Genomic DNA, 19,862 nt, shown 5'->3' on the forward strand with positions numbered 1-19,862 from the left:
TTTGATGTCACGGTGTCTGGGCGGTGGTTGGAGCCCTGGGAAAAGTCAGGTACCTTGGGAACTGACTCAGACTTGAGCCTACAGAAAGAGAAGCTTCTGAGGCCAACAGGGAGCAGCTAGAGAGGGAGGTGGAAAACGAGTTGAGTCCGGCGGGAAGGCCAGAGCTCAGGCAGGACCTGGGCCCTCGCCCTGACTCTGACCGGCGACCTGTCCCGCTGGGACGGAGCGGGAGGTAGGACGAGCTGTAGTCGTTGAGGGACAGAGACGCAGGCCTCTGGACAGTGCGGCCGCGGGACCACAGGCCCTGCCGGGGATGCTAGGCCCGGGGGACTTGTCCAAATGGGGGTACCCTTGAGCGCCACACTGGCCGCAGGGGCGGGACAGATGTGGGACTGCCGGTCTTAACAGCGGCCTGCGGACCAGCCCCGCGCGGACAGAGGGGAGGGGGCGGGACATGCCTGCTGTCCATCAGTGCCTGCCGGCCAATCTGCAGGCGGCTCCGCCCCGCCCCCCCGGGAGGGCGCGCGGAGAACCCGCCTCCGCCGCCGTCGCCGCCGCCGCCGCGGGTGTAAGGCGGCCCGGCTTGGCCTGGCTCCCTCCGCCGGGCAGCCCGCCCAGGTAACTGGGCTAGGCCGGGCGGGCCGGGGGGCGCTCGACATCCCCACAGCTCTAACGCGGCGTCGCGCGGGCGGTGCTTCGGGCGCGGGGGTGGGGCGCGGGGCTGAGGAAAGGGCTGCGGTTGGGCCTGTGCGGGACAGCGGGCTGGGCGGCCTCCCGCGCGGGTGCGACTGACGGCCGGCGCGGGGCCTGCAGCCTGTGGGCGGGGCCGCCAGCGTGCCGGGGCCGGCCGCGGCGGGCAGGCTGTGTCCGGCGCCGCGCGGGGCGCTCTGCGGGGCCGAGGAGCCGGCGGACTGACGGGGGGCGGCGCGCGCCCCCGCGGCCCTCGAGCCCCGCCCCCGCCTGGGGCCTGCCCGGGGGTCGCGGGGCGCAGGCGCGGCGGGCGGGGGTCCTCCCCACGGGCGCGCGGGCGCCTTTGTTCCCGGCGCGCGGGCGGGGCGGGGCCTGCACGAGCCGCCCCGCCCCGCCTCAGGCCCCGCCCCGCCTCCGGCCCCGCCCCCGTCTCCGCCCGCAGGAGCCTCGGGTCCCGCTCGCCGGCCGCCTCAGCCGCCTCGGCCGCCGCCACCTCCGGCTCCGGGCCGCCGGGCCTGCGCCGCCGCCGCCGCCGCCCCCAGAGCCGGAGCCATGGCCGGCGTCGCGTCCCCCTGCGCCAATGGCTGCGGGCCCGGCGCGCCCTCGGACGCCGAGGTGCTGCACCTCTGCCGCAGCCTCGAGGTGGGCACCGTCATGACTTTGTTCTACTCCAAGAAGTCGCAGCGGCCGGAGCGGAAGACTTTCCAGGTCAAGCTGGAGACGCGGCAGATCACGTGGAGCCGCGGCGCGGACAAGATCGAGGGGGCCAGTAAGTGCGCCCCCTCCCCGGCCCGGCGCGCGCGGGGTGGCCAGGTCCGGCCCGGCCCCGCGCGCCCCGACGCAGCTCGCGGGACTCGGGCAAACTTTCGGGCCTTCCTCCAGCCCCCGCCCCGCCCCCGCCCCGCCCCCGCCCCCGCCGCGTCTCCGGTGGTCACCGGGGGCGGGGGGCATCCGGGCCTCGGTCACCTGACAGGACACCCCCTCCCCCAGCTGGGGGGAGTGTTCCAGGCTCTTTGCCCGGAGGCCTAAAAATCCTAGCGAGTCGCAGCCCAGCGGCGCAGGCAGCGGGCCCCCCAGCCCAGGGGGGCGGTGTTGGCGCAGCGAGGGGCGGCAAGGCGGCGTCCCCCACCCCGCGGAAAACCTGGGACCCGAGCAGACGGTCACCGCCCACCACTCTCTCCAGAAAGAGCAGGCTTTAGGAAACTCTCTGGGCCCTCTGGCTGGGCTCTTGTTTGAAAGAGGCACCGTGGGGTTCCTTAAGTAGAACTTCTGCAGATGTTGGGGTCGGCCTGGTTGGGGGGCAGAGCCAGGCCTACTCATCACCCTCTTGGGAAGAGGGAGGAAGGTGGTCTTGTTTGGTTTGAAAACGCCTGAGAGAAGTCCGTGGCCGCTCTTTTCTGCTGGTTCTTTTGTCCTGAAGCTGAGTTTTGGAGGCTTGTGTGGGTCAGTAGAACCCACTGCCAGGACACAGACTTTTGGTAAAGGGGCCAGTTTCCCTTGCCCTTGGGAGCACGTTCCCTGGGTGCAGTGGTGTCAGGTACTCATCTCAGTAGTGTTCAGCCAGGTTGGGAACTAGCCCTTTGTGTCACTCATCCTGTGTCCGGTGGAAGCAGGGAACGGGGAAGGGCTACTCTTGGTTTCCTGCCTCTTTGCCATCCTTAAACCTGGGCTTGGCTCCTTTTCATCAGGTCTCTGGTGAGAGGAGGGAGGTGGGGGATTTCGAGAAACCCCACATCTTTCAGAGTGTTACCCCACTTAACGGGTGCCCGTGCACACTCAGCTCAGCCCTCCATTCCCCCGCCTCCAAGTGTGAAGAGATGATGTGTCTACAACTGTAGACCGTGGGTTGCTTCCTGCCAGGACCCCCCAGAGGCTGTTGTTGGAGAGATCGGGGCTCAAAACTAAGTCCGGGTGGAGGAAGGGGTCAGGAAGTGACACCCCCAAGGGAGGCCCTGATAGATCTTCTGAGTATGGTGTACATGCGTTTAGATGTTTTAGGAGATTGGGAGGAAGGAAAGTGTGGTGACGGAGCCAACCTCAACTAAAAACTCCAGATCTGACATAGCCGTTTGAACTAAGAAGTGGTGGCCTCTTCCCTTATGCCTCCATCTGCCCTGTCAGCCATTGGGAACTCTTTTTTTTTTTTTTTTTTTAATGATTTGGAAGACTAGATTCCAAAGTGGAGGAAGGACAGACACAGCAAAGAACAGGGATAGCCCTGGGAACATCCCTCAGGCATCAGACTCCATGCTTCTGTGATGTTCCCTGTGCTGTGTTGAATTGGTGGCACTGGCTGGAGGTTCCCAGGTAGAGATCTCCTGGGTAACAGGCTGCATTTTAAACCATACGAGTGACCAGCGGGCAGTTAAATGTAGCAGAGTGATTGCAATGCCCGGTTTGAAGCTCAAAGCTAGTTTTGCGTTCCCCTGCCAGTTACCTTCTCTGAGCCTTAGTTTCCTCATCTGTAAAAAGGGAGATAGTAATATGTCCATCGTATATGGTTTCTCTGGAATTAAATGAGATAATTGATTTAAAACATCTAGCACAGTGCCTGACACATTGTAACTGTAGTAAATGTGAGTTGTTACTAATAACAATAATAGTCTACACTATCCTCCCAGGTTCTGGGAGGTAGAGTATGGATGCAAGAGAGCCTGAGGGTGCAGGAAGGGAGGATGGGGGACCAAGTTCACATTTCCCCTAAATCGCTACCCTGAAAAACGGAGGAAATGACTTTGTTTTGCCCCAACCCACCCACCCACTCACCTACCACAAAGAACAGTGTTTCTGTAGGAAAGTATTTGGAGTTTTGCACATCTGACTACTGGGTGTGACTTTCTTGTTTGTAAATTGGGGCCCAAACAGAAAGCAGGGGTGTGGAGGAGAGAACAGTCTAGTCCGCAGTGTCTCAGGTGCTTGGGAAATGGAGGCAGGAATGCATAGGACCTGATTGCCCCCAAGGATGGGACAGCAAGAAGTTTACAAATTCAGTGATCTCATCAGTTAGCTATGGATTTGAGAGGCCTAGAGGGTAGGTAGAGGGTGTGGACAGGCCCAGTCCCTTTTATTTTGGGGCCACAGATTGATGGAGTCTGGGTAAAAAGGCAAGTAGAGGCTTGCAGGGAGTTTAAGACTTTGCGAAGGGAATCTCGCACCAAAACCCTGCCACACTTCTACCCATTCCTGGGCTCACCTTGATGGTGGGTTCTGATCCCTGCAGTCTCCCTCTGTAGGCCCTGAGGGACTGTGCTGTGGTGACCAGAGGGCAGAGGAGAGCTGGACCATCACCTGGGACCCCTGCTAGCTGGTCTCTGGCCCAGGTACCTCAATTGTCCAGCCTTTTCCTGCAGACCCTCCCAGGGTACCGTGCAGTGCCGGGAGCCTGGCCAGAGAGAAACACTTAAGCACCCTCAGGGTTCTAGTGGACCTGAGGGACAAACAGTGTGGTTTAGTGAAAGTGCAGCACACTTGTATGTGAGACCTCGTCTGTCCTAACTCTGCCTCTCACTTTACCGCTTGTGAAATGGGATTAGCACCTACTGATTTCTAGGGCACCAGTTTGGTTCAAAAGAGGAGTGGGGAAGTGCATTGGTGCTGATTGGTGTGGTGGTATGACAAGAACTAGGTCAGTGTTTGGCTTTTTATGTTACAGATACTGACATAAATGAATAAAAAGCAATTATAGACTTCCTGCTGAGTGCTTTAAAGACTTTTAGTCATGATTTTTTGGCTCATTTTCACAAGGGGCCTGAGAGATGATCAGGAATACCATCCCATTTTACAGATGAGGGAATAGGGAATACAGGGAGTGAATTAAGCCACAGGTAGTAAGGCTCGTATGTGAAAGTCTCAGCTCTCCACTTAATGGCTGGCCAGCCAGTCCCAAGACAATGCCAAGCCCTGGGGTTGTTCTCCCTGCAGGCTTCAAGCCCTAATGTTCCCTGTGGGCCCATTGCCTCTCTGAGAGGAGAAACCTTTGTGCTTGGACTAGACATGACAGGGCAAAAGCCTCCTCTGCCTTTACATCCCGAGGCAGCCTCAGCCTCTCAGCCTCTCTAGGCATTGGCTCCATGCTTTTCCTTCTGGTGCCTTCTGAGGTGAGATGTTCAGACCTGTGTTGAGTGAGGTTGTCCAGCCAAGGGTCATTGTAGGCACAGTCACCACAGGTGATGACTCCATGGAAGAACTCTGTAAATACTGCCCAAGCACATCTGTGGTAACTTTTGAAGCCCCAGACTGTCGTCTTTGGCTGACTCTTCAGTAGGTATTCTTATGAATGCCAGGCCCTTTTAGGTAGTTAATGAAAATAACAAGTTTTTGTCCTTAGAGAAACTACAACAGACAATTAGAGTCCAGAGTGGTACCTTTGATGACATTTGTGGGCAGGTGGGAGAAGAAAGCAACTAACCACCTTAAGGAGGTGATATTGGAACCAGCTGACTGGGGCTTGACTCCTGTGGCTGTAGTTATCTGGCTGGTAAGGGGAGAGGACTGGCTGGGAGGAGCAGACCCCAAGGAGCCTGAGGGTCCTTTTCTGTGGGGACCAGGCCAGGTATGATGAAGGGTTTTCTTTTTACTGGCTGATTGTTCCCAGCGGGGAAAGGAGCCAAGAGCACATGTCCGGATCTCCAGAGCTGACCATCCCTGCCTGTGTTTCCTGTCTGACTGTAGTTTTTCCAGGGAAGTCAGGCCTCTTGTGTTTCCTCAGCATCCCAGGCTTTCCCCAACACGTGGACCAGCCCTGTCAAGCCTCCCCATCCAGCTGTGGCTCTCTTTTTCCTGTGAACCTAGGAAAAGGGTCTGCTTCACAGATGGCTAGAGTAGCTGAGCACACTCAGCCTTAGGATCCACGCCTCCAGCTTCTCCCAGGACTCTTTGTGTGTGTATGTGTACACATGTATGTACTTATGTACGCAGATGCCCAAAACTCGAGTCACAGTTTAGAGATCTTGGCCTCTCATCTTGCCTTGGGCAGCACCTTGGAAAGAGAGGCATTTATTTGTCCAATAAATATTTATTGACTACCTCCTGTTGTTTGCCCAATGCTAGGCACTGAGGGTTCAAAAGATGATTTTAAGGCAGGGCCAATGCTCTTGAGGACTTCCAGGTTTTTGCAGGGGACAGACGTGGAAACATGTAATTATAACCTTGTGTACTGTGAACCGTAATAAAGGCCATACCTAGAGCTCTGTGAGCGCCGAGGTCCTAGCTCTGCTTAGTGAGAGGAGAGTGCCAGAAGAGGTGACCTTGCAGCTGGCCTTAAAAGATTGAGGAGCTTGCCTGTGCCAGGCTAAGGGACTGGGGCCCACCAGAGGTCGGGAGTGTGTTTGCTGAGGTAGAGATGAGGGTGGGCCAGTGTGCTGTCCTCAGTGCCTATACTCCATCCTATAGGCAGCGGGTGGTCACAGAGGCTGAAGCTGTTTGTCTGGGAGACCAGGTCTGGTAGATATTGGAGAGGGAGGCCAGTGAGGAACTGCAGTTTGCAGGAGAGAGATGATGTGGGGATGGAAGGGGGTGGGGCCGAGCCTGAGGGGTGAGAGTGGAGAGCTTGGCAGTTAAGCATTTGGGCGCCAGATCCAGACTGCTTGGGTTAAAGTCCTGTTTTGCAGCTTACTTGCTCTGTGACCTCGAGCATGTGACTTTACCTGTCTGGACACCTCATCCGTAGAAGGGGAATAGCAACAAATTTCATCCACTTCATAGGGTTTTTATTGGGGTTCGACGAGAATCCGCATGAAGTGCTTCGTTTAGGGTGTGGTGCAGTGCGTTTAATATGTGGGAGCTCTGACAGGGAGGAAGATGAGGATTCAGTTCACCAGGAGGCCATCCAAGGGGAAGAGAGCGAACACATCTGCTGCACGGAGGGCGCTGGGACCTAGCCAGCAAGCCCTTTGACTTGGAGCCGGGGCAGTCTGCCCATCTGTGTGGCCAGGGCTCCTTCCCACTGCTGACACTTACAGGGTGACAGGCGGCTGGAAGCACCTGCTCTGGGTGATGACCCTGTCTGCAGGTGAAGGTAACGTAGCGGCCTCATTCTAAGTGCCTAGCCCAGAGAAGTGTTATCTGAGTGTGTTGGTGGGGAGACCGCAGTTCTTCCAGGAAGTGCTTTAATGCCACAGCCTTGGTGTGGTGGGAGTTACTGCGGGCTGTGCTGTCCCTATCTCATATCATTCGCCGTTAACTCACAGCATCTCTTCTCACTCTGTGCCCTTTCCGTGGGACGGGGCTTCAAGAGATCAGAGATGGATAAATTGGAGGGAGGAATGAGGCCTGATATTAATGGCTAGGAGACTGATTTTTTTTTCCTCTGTTCTGTTTCTTCTCAGAACTAGAGAAGTCAGTGGAGCTTTGAGGACAGTTTTAAGAGAAACCAGTGAGTGATAGGGGAGGGGAATGTTGTGGTCTCCCTGTAGAGTATTCTGTTCAGAGCAGCAGGGTGTCCTTGCCTCACTGGGGGAAAATCTTTGAGAGCAGCATGGTAACAGATGACAAGACTCTAGGCAGAGCCAAGGTGAGGAGTGGCTTCCAGTGGCTGTTGGCCTAATAGTCCCACCCTCCCAATAATTGTAATTAGGCTGTAGTGACTGGACATTTGTGGCCAGAATTAGATTTGGGTTCAAGTCTCAGCTCTGCCTGTGACCTTTAACAAGTTACTTTAGCCTGTTTGAAACTGGTGTCAGCTGTAAAAATAATTTCTTCCTCACGGGGTTACATAGTAGTAATAATCAAACGAGATCATAGATGAGAAGTGAGAGGTTTTATGTGAAAGTGCCTAGCACAGCATTTGGTACTTGGTGGGCACTTAGTATTTGCTTCTTTTGCTTCTCACTGTAACTAGCTACAGACATCCAATTCTTCTTTCTACCACTAAGCTTGGCCAGAAGTGGCTCCTCTAAGAGCCTGGGATGGGGGTCTGTTTCCTTTGTTCCCTCCCTGAGTCTCTACGCAGAGGACTGGGACATGGAGAATGTTTACGAGGAGGGAATGATGATAAGACAAACCTGGCATTTGAATAGTACTTTAGCGTTCACAGAGCATTTTCTCATCCATTGTACTGCTTGAGCTTTGCAACAACTCCATGCATTGGGAAGGCAGGAGTTAGTATCCCTCTCTTATAGGTGAGGAAACAAGGCCCCAAGCAGAAGGTCACACAGCAAATACATGGGACCAGAGTCTAGTTTTTCTGACTTCCTGCTATTATATTTAATTTCCCACTTTGGGGAAAATGATAATAACATGGACTGTTCTATAGGACCAGAGTTCGTGGCCTTTTTTTTTTTTTTCTTGTAATGTGGACAGAGATATCAAGTCTCTGCTCTCAGGTCAGATGTATTTGGCCACCCCGGGTGTTTCTCTGTGGACGAGCTGGACTCGTTGCCTCCATTCTGAAGCGTGCTGTGTCTTCATCCTCACCACAACATCCCCTTTGAGATACTTGGCTTACCCAGACCTTTCCCACACATATAGGGAGTGAAGCTAGCAGCTCATTGGAGGCTGGGGTTGTACAGAAGTGTCATACCCTCCTGACTTGCTCTTACTGGTTGGTTCACAGTGACAAGTCTACCTGAGCCTTGTGGAAGAATATGGGAAGGTGGAGCTCTGTGTGGCGGATGCTCCAAGAAGGGCCCTTCCAGGGTCCACTTACTACAAACCCAAGAGCGTGCATTCATTCCCATGTGTTCCTTCATTCATCCCACATTTGGTGTGGGACTGGCAACTGTGTGTCAGGCACACTGAGCTGGAAGTAATTGCTTCTCTGACTTGTTCAAGGTGACTGACGGATCTCTAGCCTGACGTGCTCTCCGTATTTCCCAAAAACAAAACCAAACCACTTTCTTGGGACTCTGTGACCCACCAAACAAGCAAGACACCACTTAAGCCTCTCAAGCTTTGGATGATGCTGGCATTTGCTAATGGTGCCAAGCACTGTGTGGTCCAGTACTGGCACAATGGAACAGTGAGTGGATCAGGTACAGTTATGGAACATAAAGGTTAGGGTCAACACAGCCAAAAAGGCATAGACAGCCAGATAAATCGATAATTACAGGATATGGTGAGTGCTGTGAAGGAAACAAGCAAGAGGTTATTGTCAGGATAGGTGAGGGTATGCTTGAGAACAAACAACTCCCACGTCTCAGGAGCTGACAGCAACGTAGGTTTATTTCTCCCTTATGGTACTTACTGGTTACACCATTGCCCCTTGAGAGTAGCCTCAGTGGCTCTAGGTCAACTCTCTGGTAACAGATCCTGGACACTGGCTGGAGAGGGGTTGGAAGCATGAGGTTGGGAAGGAATGAATTTTTATGACTTGGGCATGGAGTGGGTGAGTTTGCTCTGCTGTTGTGGTAGAGTAGACTGATGCCTACGTGAGTCAAGAGGCTGTCTTGGCTGGGGTCTTTGCAATCGGCCCCTTTGTATTCAGACTTTGAGCTGTTATAACTGTGCCCTTACCTAATTGTCATCTCCCAACCTTAGCCTCAACACACATGCCCCTATTTGAGCTACACCGAGCCTGGTCTGTATGGCCACAGCTTCCTGCTCTCACCCCAGGCACAGAGCCTCTCACTGCTTCTCATCACAGCTGCTCCACAGAGCTCCTTTGTTGGGTATGCTGAGCCTCTAGAGCGAGTAGTGAATGGGAACACCTGGAGGGTCTCCAGGGCATGCTCTCAGCCCCCAGAGCATAGAGAAAGAAGTGTGGGAGGGGGTGGTCCTAAAACACTGGGGTTGGTGAAGAGGCAGTGGCGACAGTGGAATTGGTTGCTTTGGGAAGGCCATGGTCCCAAGAGATGGGGCAAAGAGAGTCTTCCATTAGTAATGGCTCAGCACTTAGCAATTTCCCACCCCTCCTTGCAAGGCTAGTTCCTTTGGAGGTGGTGCTTGGCTTACCTTTGAGAAGCTACCATGGCTGTGTGCCCAGGCACAAGTATTAGCTCTCACTCCACTCCTCATCTCCTAGGAACTGGGCCCATCCTGGGGGAAGCAGGGAGGGGCTGCTTTTTATAGCGCCATGTAGGCTTTGTGTATAGGCTCTGCTGCTTCCTTCCGGCCCTTACCAGGTTGGCGGGTGGCCCTGGCTCAACAAGGCTCAGGATGCAGAGTAAATGGGGCAGGGCTTTTGCCTACAGAAGACTGGCATCTCCTTTATTAAGCTCAGGACTGGCGCAGAGGAGGCTGGGGTGGGGAAGCAAGAAAAGGGCATGACCTAGTCCTCAGTCCTGGGCAGCTTGTGATCTGGAACATGCAGAAAACTGTGGAAGCCCAGGGCTAGTGGGAGACAGTGGCAGCTAAAGCACTGTGGACTGAGCCCAAGGGCCCAGACAGAATCAACTTCCTTTCTGCAGCAGCCAGCCCAGGCCCCTGTGGAGTCCTTCCCCCTGCTGTCTGGCATGCCAGTATTGGTTAGAGGATCCATATAAGGGCTGTGAGGTGCCTGGGAGCAAGGCGTGGGCAAGGTAAAGAGTGGGCGGTCTGACTCCAGGCTGTGGCAGCGAACAACTGGCCAGACTGGTGAGGGGTTGGGCCCTGGTGAGTTTGACCACTTGTTTGTGTACAATCTGATTCTTTCTCTGCCCAGGTGGGTAATTCACTTTGGGGTTGGCTTCCTGTTTTCTTGGACACCTGGGGAAATGGCTAAGCTGAAATGTCCTGGGGGGAGTGGGTGTTTAGGGGATGCCCTTAGGTCACAGTGGCCTTGGCTTGGCCCTTCCTGTGGTGGGAGTAGGATGTTGACCACACCGGAGCTCTGGCTGTGTAGGTGTGAGTGTGTGGTGGGGGAATTCTAACTATGTCAGACTGAGTGCCTTCAGCTTAGTCCCAGAAAGTGTGGGCCTGAATTCATGGGGTGACGAGCCCTAGGAAGGATGGGAGGAGGGCCTTTGTTGGACACAGGTCCCACAGGTTCCTCAGCCTACTTGGAGGTAGGAGGTTGGTTAAGGGGTACAGCTCAATTCCTTCAGCCGGGAAGTAGGGTAGGGACGGGGCAGAGAGTGATAGGACCTCTCGGAGGCTCTGCAGACACTGTTGTTCCTGATGGCCCTTCAGCTTTTGGGAGTCAGGTCTCTTCTTACCCTAGTCACTTCCCCCACTCAGTACTGAATTGAGTATAATGTGCCTGTGTTAGCTGGCTGGTTCCTAACCAGGACCGTGGTCTTTCTTGGAAGTTCTTAGCATGTCCACCAAGGAGGTTAGAAGAGGTAGCATGTGTCACTTTGTCAGGGAATTTGCTGAGGGCCTCTTGAAGCCAGCAGTGAAATACAGAGAGTATTCCCTCCAGTGTCCAGTGAGAACAGAACGCCTGATGCCAGGACTGCTTCTCAGAGGATGGCCCACCCTGAAAGGATGAGGCTGTGTACAAGCTGGAGTGCAGGGCTACAGGGAGACAGCTATCCTAGGATGTGTGCTAATGAGGGGTGGGGTGAGAAGCTGTCTAGAGGGTAGAAATAGGGAATTAAAATCAGGAGAGGAAATCCCAAGGTAACCATCTCTCTGAATAAATCTGTTGCCGTCGAGTCAGTTTTGATTCATAGTGACCCTGTAGGACAGAGTAGAACTTCTCCATAGGGTTTCCAAGGAGCGGCTGGTGGATTTGAACTGCCACCCTTCTGGTCAGCAGCCAAGCCCTAAACCAGTATGCCACCAGGGCTCTCTTAGTAGGGGAGGTGATTTGTAAGAATGGAATTGCTTCCTGGGGAGGCATCCAGTGAGTTCCCTGTCCCCTTGGAGTGAAATCAGAGACTAGGTTGCTCGCTGAGGCCTTGCTTCCCCAGGAAGTAGAGGGGACAAGGAAAGTGGCTTGGTGTGGACTGGCATGGCCCAAAGGGAGTGTGGCCATAGTCTGGGTAAAGTGGCTCTAAAGCTGGAGAGCCTAGTGGGGACTGCAGAAGAGGAGTGTCTAAGCGAGTAGACCTCTGGCTTTATAGCTTCCCTCAGCTATTTAGAACTTCTCCCAACCTCATAGTTGAGGTTTACTCTGTACTGAGGGTTTAAGGGCTGACTCTACACCTTCCTCCATGGTAGCCATAACGCAGAAGCCAGAGCTGGGGCGGCGAGATGGCAGGCGGCTGGGGAGTTCTGCCAGGGAAGGCCTTTACTCCCCCCCTTTACCATTTGCCCTCCCCATTACGGCCTCTGCCACTCTCAGCACCCCCATCACAAACCCCTGTTGCTCCTCGTGAAGGAGGTCCCAGATTTGTCTGTCTTCTCCTGATTCATTCTATTTCCCGTGCCATGTAGGGGTGCCTTGCGGGGACCAGGACTGCAGGGACCAGGTAGAGCCCTCATGTTTCTAGCGAGCAGGAGCAGGTTGGGCAGCAGTGACTCTCACTGTATTTCTCTCTTTCTGTGAATACTGAAATTCCTGCCAGGCACTGCGGCCTTGAAGACGAGGGCATGGGACATGCTCTGAAGGAGCTTACAATCTAGTGGAGACGAGAGACTGTCAACCTTGACAGACACTTCAGTTACTACTGTAATGAGTGCTGCAAAGCAGCAGTGCACTGCGCAACCTAGAATTCTTTCCGTCTTCACCCTGTATGTGCTGGTCCTACCTGGCCACTTTGGGCAGATGTCCTGAGGCAGTGCAGGGCAGTGGTTAGACAGTCTCAGCTTTGAAACATTGTTGGCTCTGCCACTCACAGCTCCCACTTTGGGGGAGTTAATTAACCTCTCTGCCGTTTCCTCACTTGTGAAATGAGAATCCTTATCCTACTTCAGGAGCCCTGGTGGCGCAGTGGTTAAGCACTCAGCCAGGGCTTCGAACCAGTTTGATCCAGTCCTAACCCCTGCTGAGAATTTGTGTTTCCATCCCAGATATACTGAATCAAAATTCACATTTTATTTATTTTAATTAAATAAAGCACATATTTACCAATTTAATCTATTACCAAAATACAGTGTTTAATTTTTTATAAATCAGATCACTAAAGAAGTTCACAAAGGAATCTTATGATGAATTATTTTTTAACATGATAAACACCCTCTAGTGTATCCCTTCTGTACATTATGGCAGTAGATTTGTAAGTGTATAGTGAGTTCTCAGGAGCCCTGATGGCATAGTGGTTAAGCTCTCAGCTGCTAGCCAAAAGGTCAGTGGTTTGCACCCACCAACCGCCCCTTGGGAGAAAGACGTGGCAGTGTGCTTCCATAAAGATTAAAAAACCCAGTGCCGTCGAGTCGATTCCGACTCATAGCGACCCCATAGGATGGAGTAGAACTGCCCCATAGAGTTTCCAAGGAGCGCCTGGCAGATTCAAACTGCTGACCCTTTGGCTAGCAGCCGTAGCACTTAACCACTACGTGACCAGGGTTTCCGCATAAAGATTACAGCCTTGGCAACTGTGGGGCAGTTTTACCCTGTCCTATAGGGTCGCCATGAGGCAGAATGGACTCGACAGCAGTGGGCTTGGTTTTTGGAATTCCACTTTATATTGTTATTTGTAAGAATGAAATGAGATAATCTTATCAAGAACTTAACACAATGTCTGGGTAAAGTAAATGTGCAAGAAAGCAAAGGTGGAGACACCCAGCGCCACTGCTCCTGTTCCTCATGCCCCGTCCAGCAGAAGTGACTTGACCTAGTTGTCTGTGCTTCTCAGCTTCTTGCCGTGTTTGTCTGAGGACCATTTTAACATTATCTAGCATGATGTGCATATCCTACATTCAGGCTCCTTGAGGTGCTTGTATTCCAAGTAACTAACCTAATGTACTTCAGGTGCTTCACATAATGTCCCACATACTGGTGCTCAGTAAATATGGTTAAATGTGATAATAAGTAAAGCCAGTAGGGCTTGTTGAAGGATTAGATTGGGAGGGCATGAGAGAAAAAGGGGTGTTAAGAATGATCCCAAAGTATGTAGTTTTTGCACCTGTTTGGATGGTGATGCTACTGGCTGATGGAAGGGGTGTGGCAGGCGGCCTGGGTTTTGGTGAGGAAACATAATGTGTTTGGTTTTGAGAGATGGAGCTGGAGGTGTTACTGAGATGGACAGGTAGGGATGGCACATAGGCGGTTAGATTTAAGGGTCTAAAGCATAGAGGAGGGGAGTGGTCTAGGCTGGAGATGTGCCATTGAATTATCTGTACATGGGAGGCAGTTAAAGCTGTGGGCATGGGTGACACTGACGAGGGAGAAAGTAGAGCATCAGGAGAGGAGAGGACCTTGGCCTGAGCCCTGACGAAGGCCAGTATTTAATGGGAATAGGCCTACAGCCAAAGAGGAAGAAGGGAAACCAGGAGAGGTTGTAGGGGAAAGTCAAGGAAAAAGAGATTCAAGCAGGAGGGAGAATGTGGTTCCCTGTGCTTATTCCTGCTGAGGAGTCAGGAAAGGGGGGGGATAGAAAAGTGACATGCTTAGTACTCTGGTTTTCCAAGTAGCCTGAATATGCTATGGCAGACATTTTATGGGGCCTTTTGCGACTCTGGGCAGCCCTGGCACCTCGCTTTGGAGGGCCCACAGCCTCTTTTCTGTAGCCAAGGACCGGGCAGACACAGGCCATCCAGAAAGAACATGGGCAGCATCACCTGCAGAGGAAAGAGCACACTGGACCCCCACCCAGGCCAACCTATGGGCTGATTGGGGAGTCATCTCGGCTTGGACAAAAAATAAGTGGGGAAAGCCACCTCTTCCTGCTGTTGTTTTCTCTTGTTAAAGTTTGGACTCCTTACTTGGTGATCAAGGCCAGTGTAGGGACGTCTTCCCTTCCCTCTCCTCCATGAAACTCTGAACTCCCTGTCCCCTGAACACAACACTTTCCTGCGTCAAAACCTCAGCTTCTCTAACCCCCTCTGCCCGGCATGCACAGGTCAGTCCCCACGACCTGCTTCTACGAAGCAATTTTAGACTTTGAAAGGCAACTGCCGCTTTCCCTACACACTCTCAGCACCACAGCCATCTCCCTGTTGTTCCACTCTTTGCATGACCTCATGGTTATCTGCTTCCCCATCTGTTTCCTCCCTCAAAAAAAAAACAGGGGTTTTCTCAGGGGCAGGAACTCAAATGCCTTATTGATCTCTATTTACCCAGGACCCGCCCAGGGCCTGACATGGAGTAGATGCCTAATAAATGTTTGATCAAAAGATGAAATGAATGAGTAAACCTAATAGATAACTGCTGAGCTCTCTTCCGGCTGTGAGTTCTCTGGGTGGGGCCTGTCTTCATCTCCTTCCTTTGGGGCCTCAGGCATGCAGTCTCACCTCTGGAACGGGTGGGATTAGACTTGTGTCGCAGGTAGGAGGCCTGCCTGGGCAGTGTGAAGGCTTCCTGGGGCTGCCCTGCTTCTCTGTATATCCAGTGTCGTGGGGGTGGTGGTTGCTGTGGGAACACCACACAAAGTCCCATTTCTGCCCTGAAATCACCGTGTGACCATAAGACCCTTTAAGGCTTTGAACCGCCATTTCTTGATTGCTCCAAAGAAGAGATTCATCTAGAATCTAGACTCCAGATGATTCATGTACTGGCCACAATTTGTTGTAGCTGTGACCCAAAGCAGTTAGTAGTGTAGGGGTATAGGGTTCCAATTAGGGAGACCCCACAGGCCTCCATCCAGCTGTCTGAATGGCCTTTTCCTGTTGACCCAGGTGGGAGAGGGGCCGGATGCTGAGTCAGGCCTGGGCTGCTCTGCTCCGTCAAGTCTTTGGGGGAACAGTGACCTTTCAAAGCCCCAGCTGGGAGCAGAGCCCTGGGCTCTGCCCATGTGGGTATAATTTGGACTCTAGGGTTTCCCTCTCTGTGCTTTGTGAAGTGGGCACTGGACCTTTCTCCCCACTTCCTGCTCTGGTTTAAAGACAGCTGCACAGGAATGGGGAGGTGAGTAAGCCTCAGCCTAGCCTTTTCCTTGCTCTGTGACCCTGGAAATCTCTGAGCCTGGTTCTTCATCTGTAAAATGCATTTGCTTAGCTACCCACCCCTCAGATTTACCTTCCTTTGGTGGGAACTGGTGCCCTGGTGGTACAGTGGTTAAGAGCTCAGCTGCTAACCAAAAGATCAGCAGTTCAAATCCACCAGCCACTCCTTGGAAATCCTATGGGGCAGTTCTGCTCTGTCCTGTAGGGTCGCTATGGGTCGGAATTGACTTGAAGGCAACGGGTTATGGGGTTTTTTTTTGGTGGGAGCTGGGAGGCACTCAGGGAAAACACCCCCCATCAGATCTGGGACTGTTTCTGTTGGGAGGTAGGAGTGGGAATGGGAGGCTGAGGGAAACTCACGTCCCTTCCAGAGGCTGCAGGCACTAGGTAGCCAGCTTGAGAGCTGGTGGGCCGTCTGATGCCCCTGGCTGCTGCTGCCTTAGATTCCCTTCCCAACTGTGCCCAGGTTCCTTCCTTGACCTTCAGGCCACCTCCGTCCTTCCCTTCAGAGCTGTGAAAGTCCTGTCAAAGCTGTTGTGTGCCTCACAGGCGCGGGAGTTACAGGTGCAGAGGCCCCTCCCAGGTGCCGGTGCCTGTGGCCTCTGGCTCGCCATGAAGGGGATCTGCAGTGCAGTGCCTGCTGCACCCCACAGCTGGGCAGGAACGTGGGTCAGGGCAGCAGAGGTACCAGCTGGGAATTGGCCAAATGGCAGTGGCTTCCCCTTGTGCAGCTCCCTTTGTCGATTTGTCAGCATCCTTTGGTGAGAAGCCTTAGCTCAGTTTACACTCCCCCAGGCCCTGAGTGTGCTGTGTCTTTGGAGGGTGATGAGGCATTGGCTGACTTGAGGGGCGAGGGAACTGGGAGTGGCCCATCTGTTTGCCCAGGCTGTATATGGGGAGAGTGATTGATGAGAGCTTTCTGGGACAATCCATACCCCTCTTCTGACCCCTGGGACTCCCTCTCTTGAATCTCTTGGTGGCTTTGGCTCAGGGAACCCTCAGCAACACTGTCTCTTACTGTTCTGCTTTTCCCAAAGCTCCATTAGCGCCCCATGGTTCTCACTGGCTGCAGGGTCCCTCTCAGTGTTTCCAGACTGCACTAGCCCCCAGGAGCCACACCCCTCGGCTGTGCCTGGTCCCTCGTTGTCCCCACAGTCACTTCACTGACACACTGCATTGCATGTTTGTTGTAGCTCCTTGGCCTTTGTTGCCCACCATACCACCTCTTCCAGGAAGCCATGGGGGGCCCTTGCTGCATCTGTTAGATAATCAGCTCTGGAGTCTAACTTTCACGTGTTCCTTCCTGCTCTTAAGCACTGCGTGAACATACTGAGGCCTTCCCAGGGCCTGGGTTTGTGTGGTCTGGTGGGGAATGAAGAGAAGGCACAAGAGTGGCCTTTTCCTTGGGGGAGCTCACAGGCCTGTGGCCTAGACACCAGGAGGGACTAGGAGGTGATAAGAGCAGGCTGTGAAGGAGGCTTACCTGAGGAGGTGGGACTAGCATGTGCAAAGGCTCAGAGGTAGGAAGGAGCGCTGTGAGACATTGGGAGCCTGGGGCCTGTCTCTTGTTGCCTTGACTTGGAGCCTCCTGAGGAGGGATGGGCCTCCCCACCTTCCTCCAGTTCCTCCCCAGGGCTGGGCGCACAGGCCTTGAGGAGACCTGGGGATCCACACCCACAGGCGGGAAGAGTGAACACCCAGAGAGGGGAAGGGTCCTGCCCAGGTAATAATCACTAAAGAGCTTTCATATTTATCATAAGTTGTAATTTCTTTAAGTTGGAAATTTTATTTACATGCATGTTTAAATGGATGGTTTCTGCTACACTTAGATCAATTAACTTAAGCACTCTGTAAAGGGAAGACTCTCTCTTAAGGGAAGTATTTCAGTGAAAGCACGTTTCACATCCAGAATTTGTGGTTTGTGCCATTTCCTTCTATTTTGTTGTTGTTCTGGTTTTCTTGGCAGTTTGCAGCCACATCTTCATCGTTTTTAGGCATCTCCACCATAGTCCTATGTAGGAGATGCCAGGGTGGTGAGCCCCACTTTGCAAATGAGGGAAATGGGGCAGGGAGATGGGCCCATGCCTCCTGACCACCTTGTGAACACTCTTGCTCATGATACCTCGCCAGACCTCCCTGCCTGATGGGTGGTTAATGGCCCTGTAGATTTGGGGAACCTCTGTCTGTAGGCCTATTGGAAAAGTGGCTTTGTTGAGGACAGGGGACACTACAACTTGGGTTCCTGGTCAGTGAGCTTGGGTCTAATTTAGAAGCTTGGATTTGGTGGTTGGGCGCCCTCCGTCCTTCCAGGGCCACGTTTAAAGCCGAGTTTCTACCACATTTCTGCCTTCTAGGGTAGAATTTGCTGACTCTCTTGGGCCATGCTTGTTGAGGAACCCTGGAAGAGGCTTAGTGCCTCACCCTTGCCACCCCCTTTCTGTTCCCTCGGATTCCTGCTGTCCTAGGACTCTGCTTGGTCAACAGGAACGCGACCTTGTGCACACCGCTGCGTGGCCCTGCAGGCTGGTAGTCCCTGTGCACCAGGAGGAAGAGAGCTGGTGGCAGGCCTGGGGCTTGGCCTGATCTCTGGGAGAGGGTGGGGAGTAGGATTCTGAGACAGGAAGCAGCCCTACCTTCAGAGGAGCCAAGCATACAGATGGGTCCTCTTTGGTCTTTGTCCTCTCCCTCTTTCCCAGGCTCCAGACTGGCTGCCCGCCACTTAGCTTGTGCCCTTGTCAGCACCCCCTCCTCTCCCCACCCAAGAGATTGGGTGTTGTCCTAGGGGTGGGGGCATGCTCTCCCTCAAAGTCACATTCTAAGCTGGCTCTAAGAGCGGCAACAATATCCATTGTTGGTATCTAGCTTGCCACAGATGAGGAAACTGAAGCTCTTAAAGGGAAAGTGACTGCCTGAGGTCACATTGCTGATATGTCCAAAAGGCAATTGCTCTCCTGACCAAGACACTCCTCTTTTGAGTTGTATCTAGTTTCTGTTGCCTCAGGCAAGGACTCTAACCCTGGGCTAAGAAAAAAGAGAAGGAAGGGGAGAAAAGAGATGCCAGGGCTCTGTTGGGGCAAACTGAGACCTAGGAGAGGTAAAGCTTGGCAACAGCTGCCTCAGGCCAAGGAAAAGAATCCCAGCAGCTGTTTGTCCAGCTCATAAAGGTGTCACTCAGGGATGGGGCTCTAGGTGGGAAGAGTGGGACTCTTGGGGCCCCTGAGTTCCTTCATGCTGACAGGAGAGCGTGCAGACATACTGTAAGTCAGGGACTGCTTCCGGAGCCGGCAGCATCCAGCCTCTTCCAGTCACAGCACCCCAGAGGCCGACAGTCTGAGGCACGTGCTCCCCACCACCACCTCTTACATGATGGGATACGGAAATGGGAGACTAGCAGATCTGAAATCACAGAGACGAGGTTTCACGTCCTGGCCCCAAACTTACAGTTAAGGCCTTGGACAAGTCTGTTATCCTCTCTCATTCATCCTGGGTAAAATGAAGGTCCTAGCAGGGGTAACTCCATAAACCTTTCACATGTAGATGGACTACTACACAAAGATATGTAAGCCTTTGACGTGCAGACAGAATTACCCCACAGATAGCAGATGGGAGAGTCTGTCTTGGGCTTTGGGTTCTGTCCAGACCTCTCTGGGACCAGCGATTCTCAGCAGTACCCTCACAGCCCTGTGAGAGGAGGAATTCCTGTTTCACCGATGGGGAAACAGGCTGAAGGAGTGAGGGACTGCCCAGCCTCACGGCTTGAATTTAAGGCCCATGTGGTTCTCCTTTACTGGGCCTGGGCAGCCTTCCTGAAGGCATGGTGAGGGCCGGCTTCCGGGAAGAGCAGAGTTCCACCCCGGGTGGGGAGCAGAGCAGGGCCCCAGGATTCTGCCTAGAGCACCAGGCATGAGAAGGCCCTCAGCCCTCAGAGCTGGCATGTGATGCAAGTCCCTGCTGGCACAGGCACGGAGGGGGTCCTCATTACCCCCAAATCCCTCAAGTCTGTTTCTCCTTGAGAATTTGTGGGTGATTAAATGCCAGAGACCAGGTCCCCTTCAGTACCCCAAGTAGCTTATCCTGTTATTGTTGCTCTCAGCCATGCTTGGAATGTTTAGCACCCTTGGTTTTTCTCTACCCTTCCCCCAAACATTGTTCTCAGTGGTTCTGAGTGGTGGGCGGGGGGGTGCTGCTGGGCTCTGGGGATCGATATAGGGTTCTGTTCTATGCCTTCAAGTAGTTCTCCCCTCCTCAAGCTCCCGGGTCCTAGAAAGGTCTCCCTGCCTGCCCTCCCTGACCCACAGCTGGTCTGATGCAGACCATACTGGGGTGGC

The 19,862-nt window shown here is 53.6% G+C and overlaps 2 protein-coding genes across 4 annotated transcripts in view; one reads left to right on the forward strand and one right to left on the reverse strand.

The window, feature by feature from the left end:
• Window positions 1-316: 316 nt before the first annotated feature.
• LOC135228624 (translation initiation factor IF-2) lies at window positions 317-1,244 on the reverse strand. Its single transcript, XM_064276428.1, has 2 exons — window positions 1,184-1,244; window positions 317-1,062 (listed from the first exon to the last, which is right to left on the reverse strand). Exons 1-2 carry the CDS (start codon window positions 1,242-1,244, stop codon window positions 317-319), a joined length of 807 nt encoding a protein of 268 aa, XP_064132498.1.
• The window catches only part of PLCG1 (phospholipase C gamma 1), a 38,110-nt gene continuing 19,474 nt past the window's right edge, over window positions 1,227-19,862 (forward strand). For 2 of the 3 annotated variants that reach the window (XM_064276085.1, XM_064276086.1), the window contains exon 1: window positions 1,227-1,459. In XM_064276085.1, coding sequence (XP_064132155.1) covers window positions 1,243-1,459 — 217 coding nt within the window. In that variant the 5' untranslated portion in view covers window positions 1,227-1,242. The remainder of the gene's footprint in view (window positions 1,460-19,862) is intronic. The other variant, XM_064276087.1, reaches the window with a different exon arrangement.

Source organism: Loxodonta africana, chromosome 24, assembly GCF_030014295.1.
Source record: "Loxodonta africana isolate mLoxAfr1 chromosome 24, mLoxAfr1.hap2, whole genome shotgun sequence".
Lineage (NCBI taxonomy): Eukaryota > Metazoa > Chordata > Mammalia > Proboscidea > Elephantidae > Loxodonta > Loxodonta africana.

Bases quoted from the DNA above. Each gene is read 5' to 3' on its own strand.
- LOC135228624 (XM_064276428.1), bottom strand. From the start codon at position 1,244: ATGGCTCCGGCTCTGGGGGCGGCGGCGGCGGCGGCGCAGGCCCGGCGG. The intron at 1,063-1,183 runs GTGGCGGCGGCC...CGGCTCGTGCAG, and splicing joins CCGGCGGCCCGGAGCCGGAG to GCCCCGCCCCGCCCGCGCGC.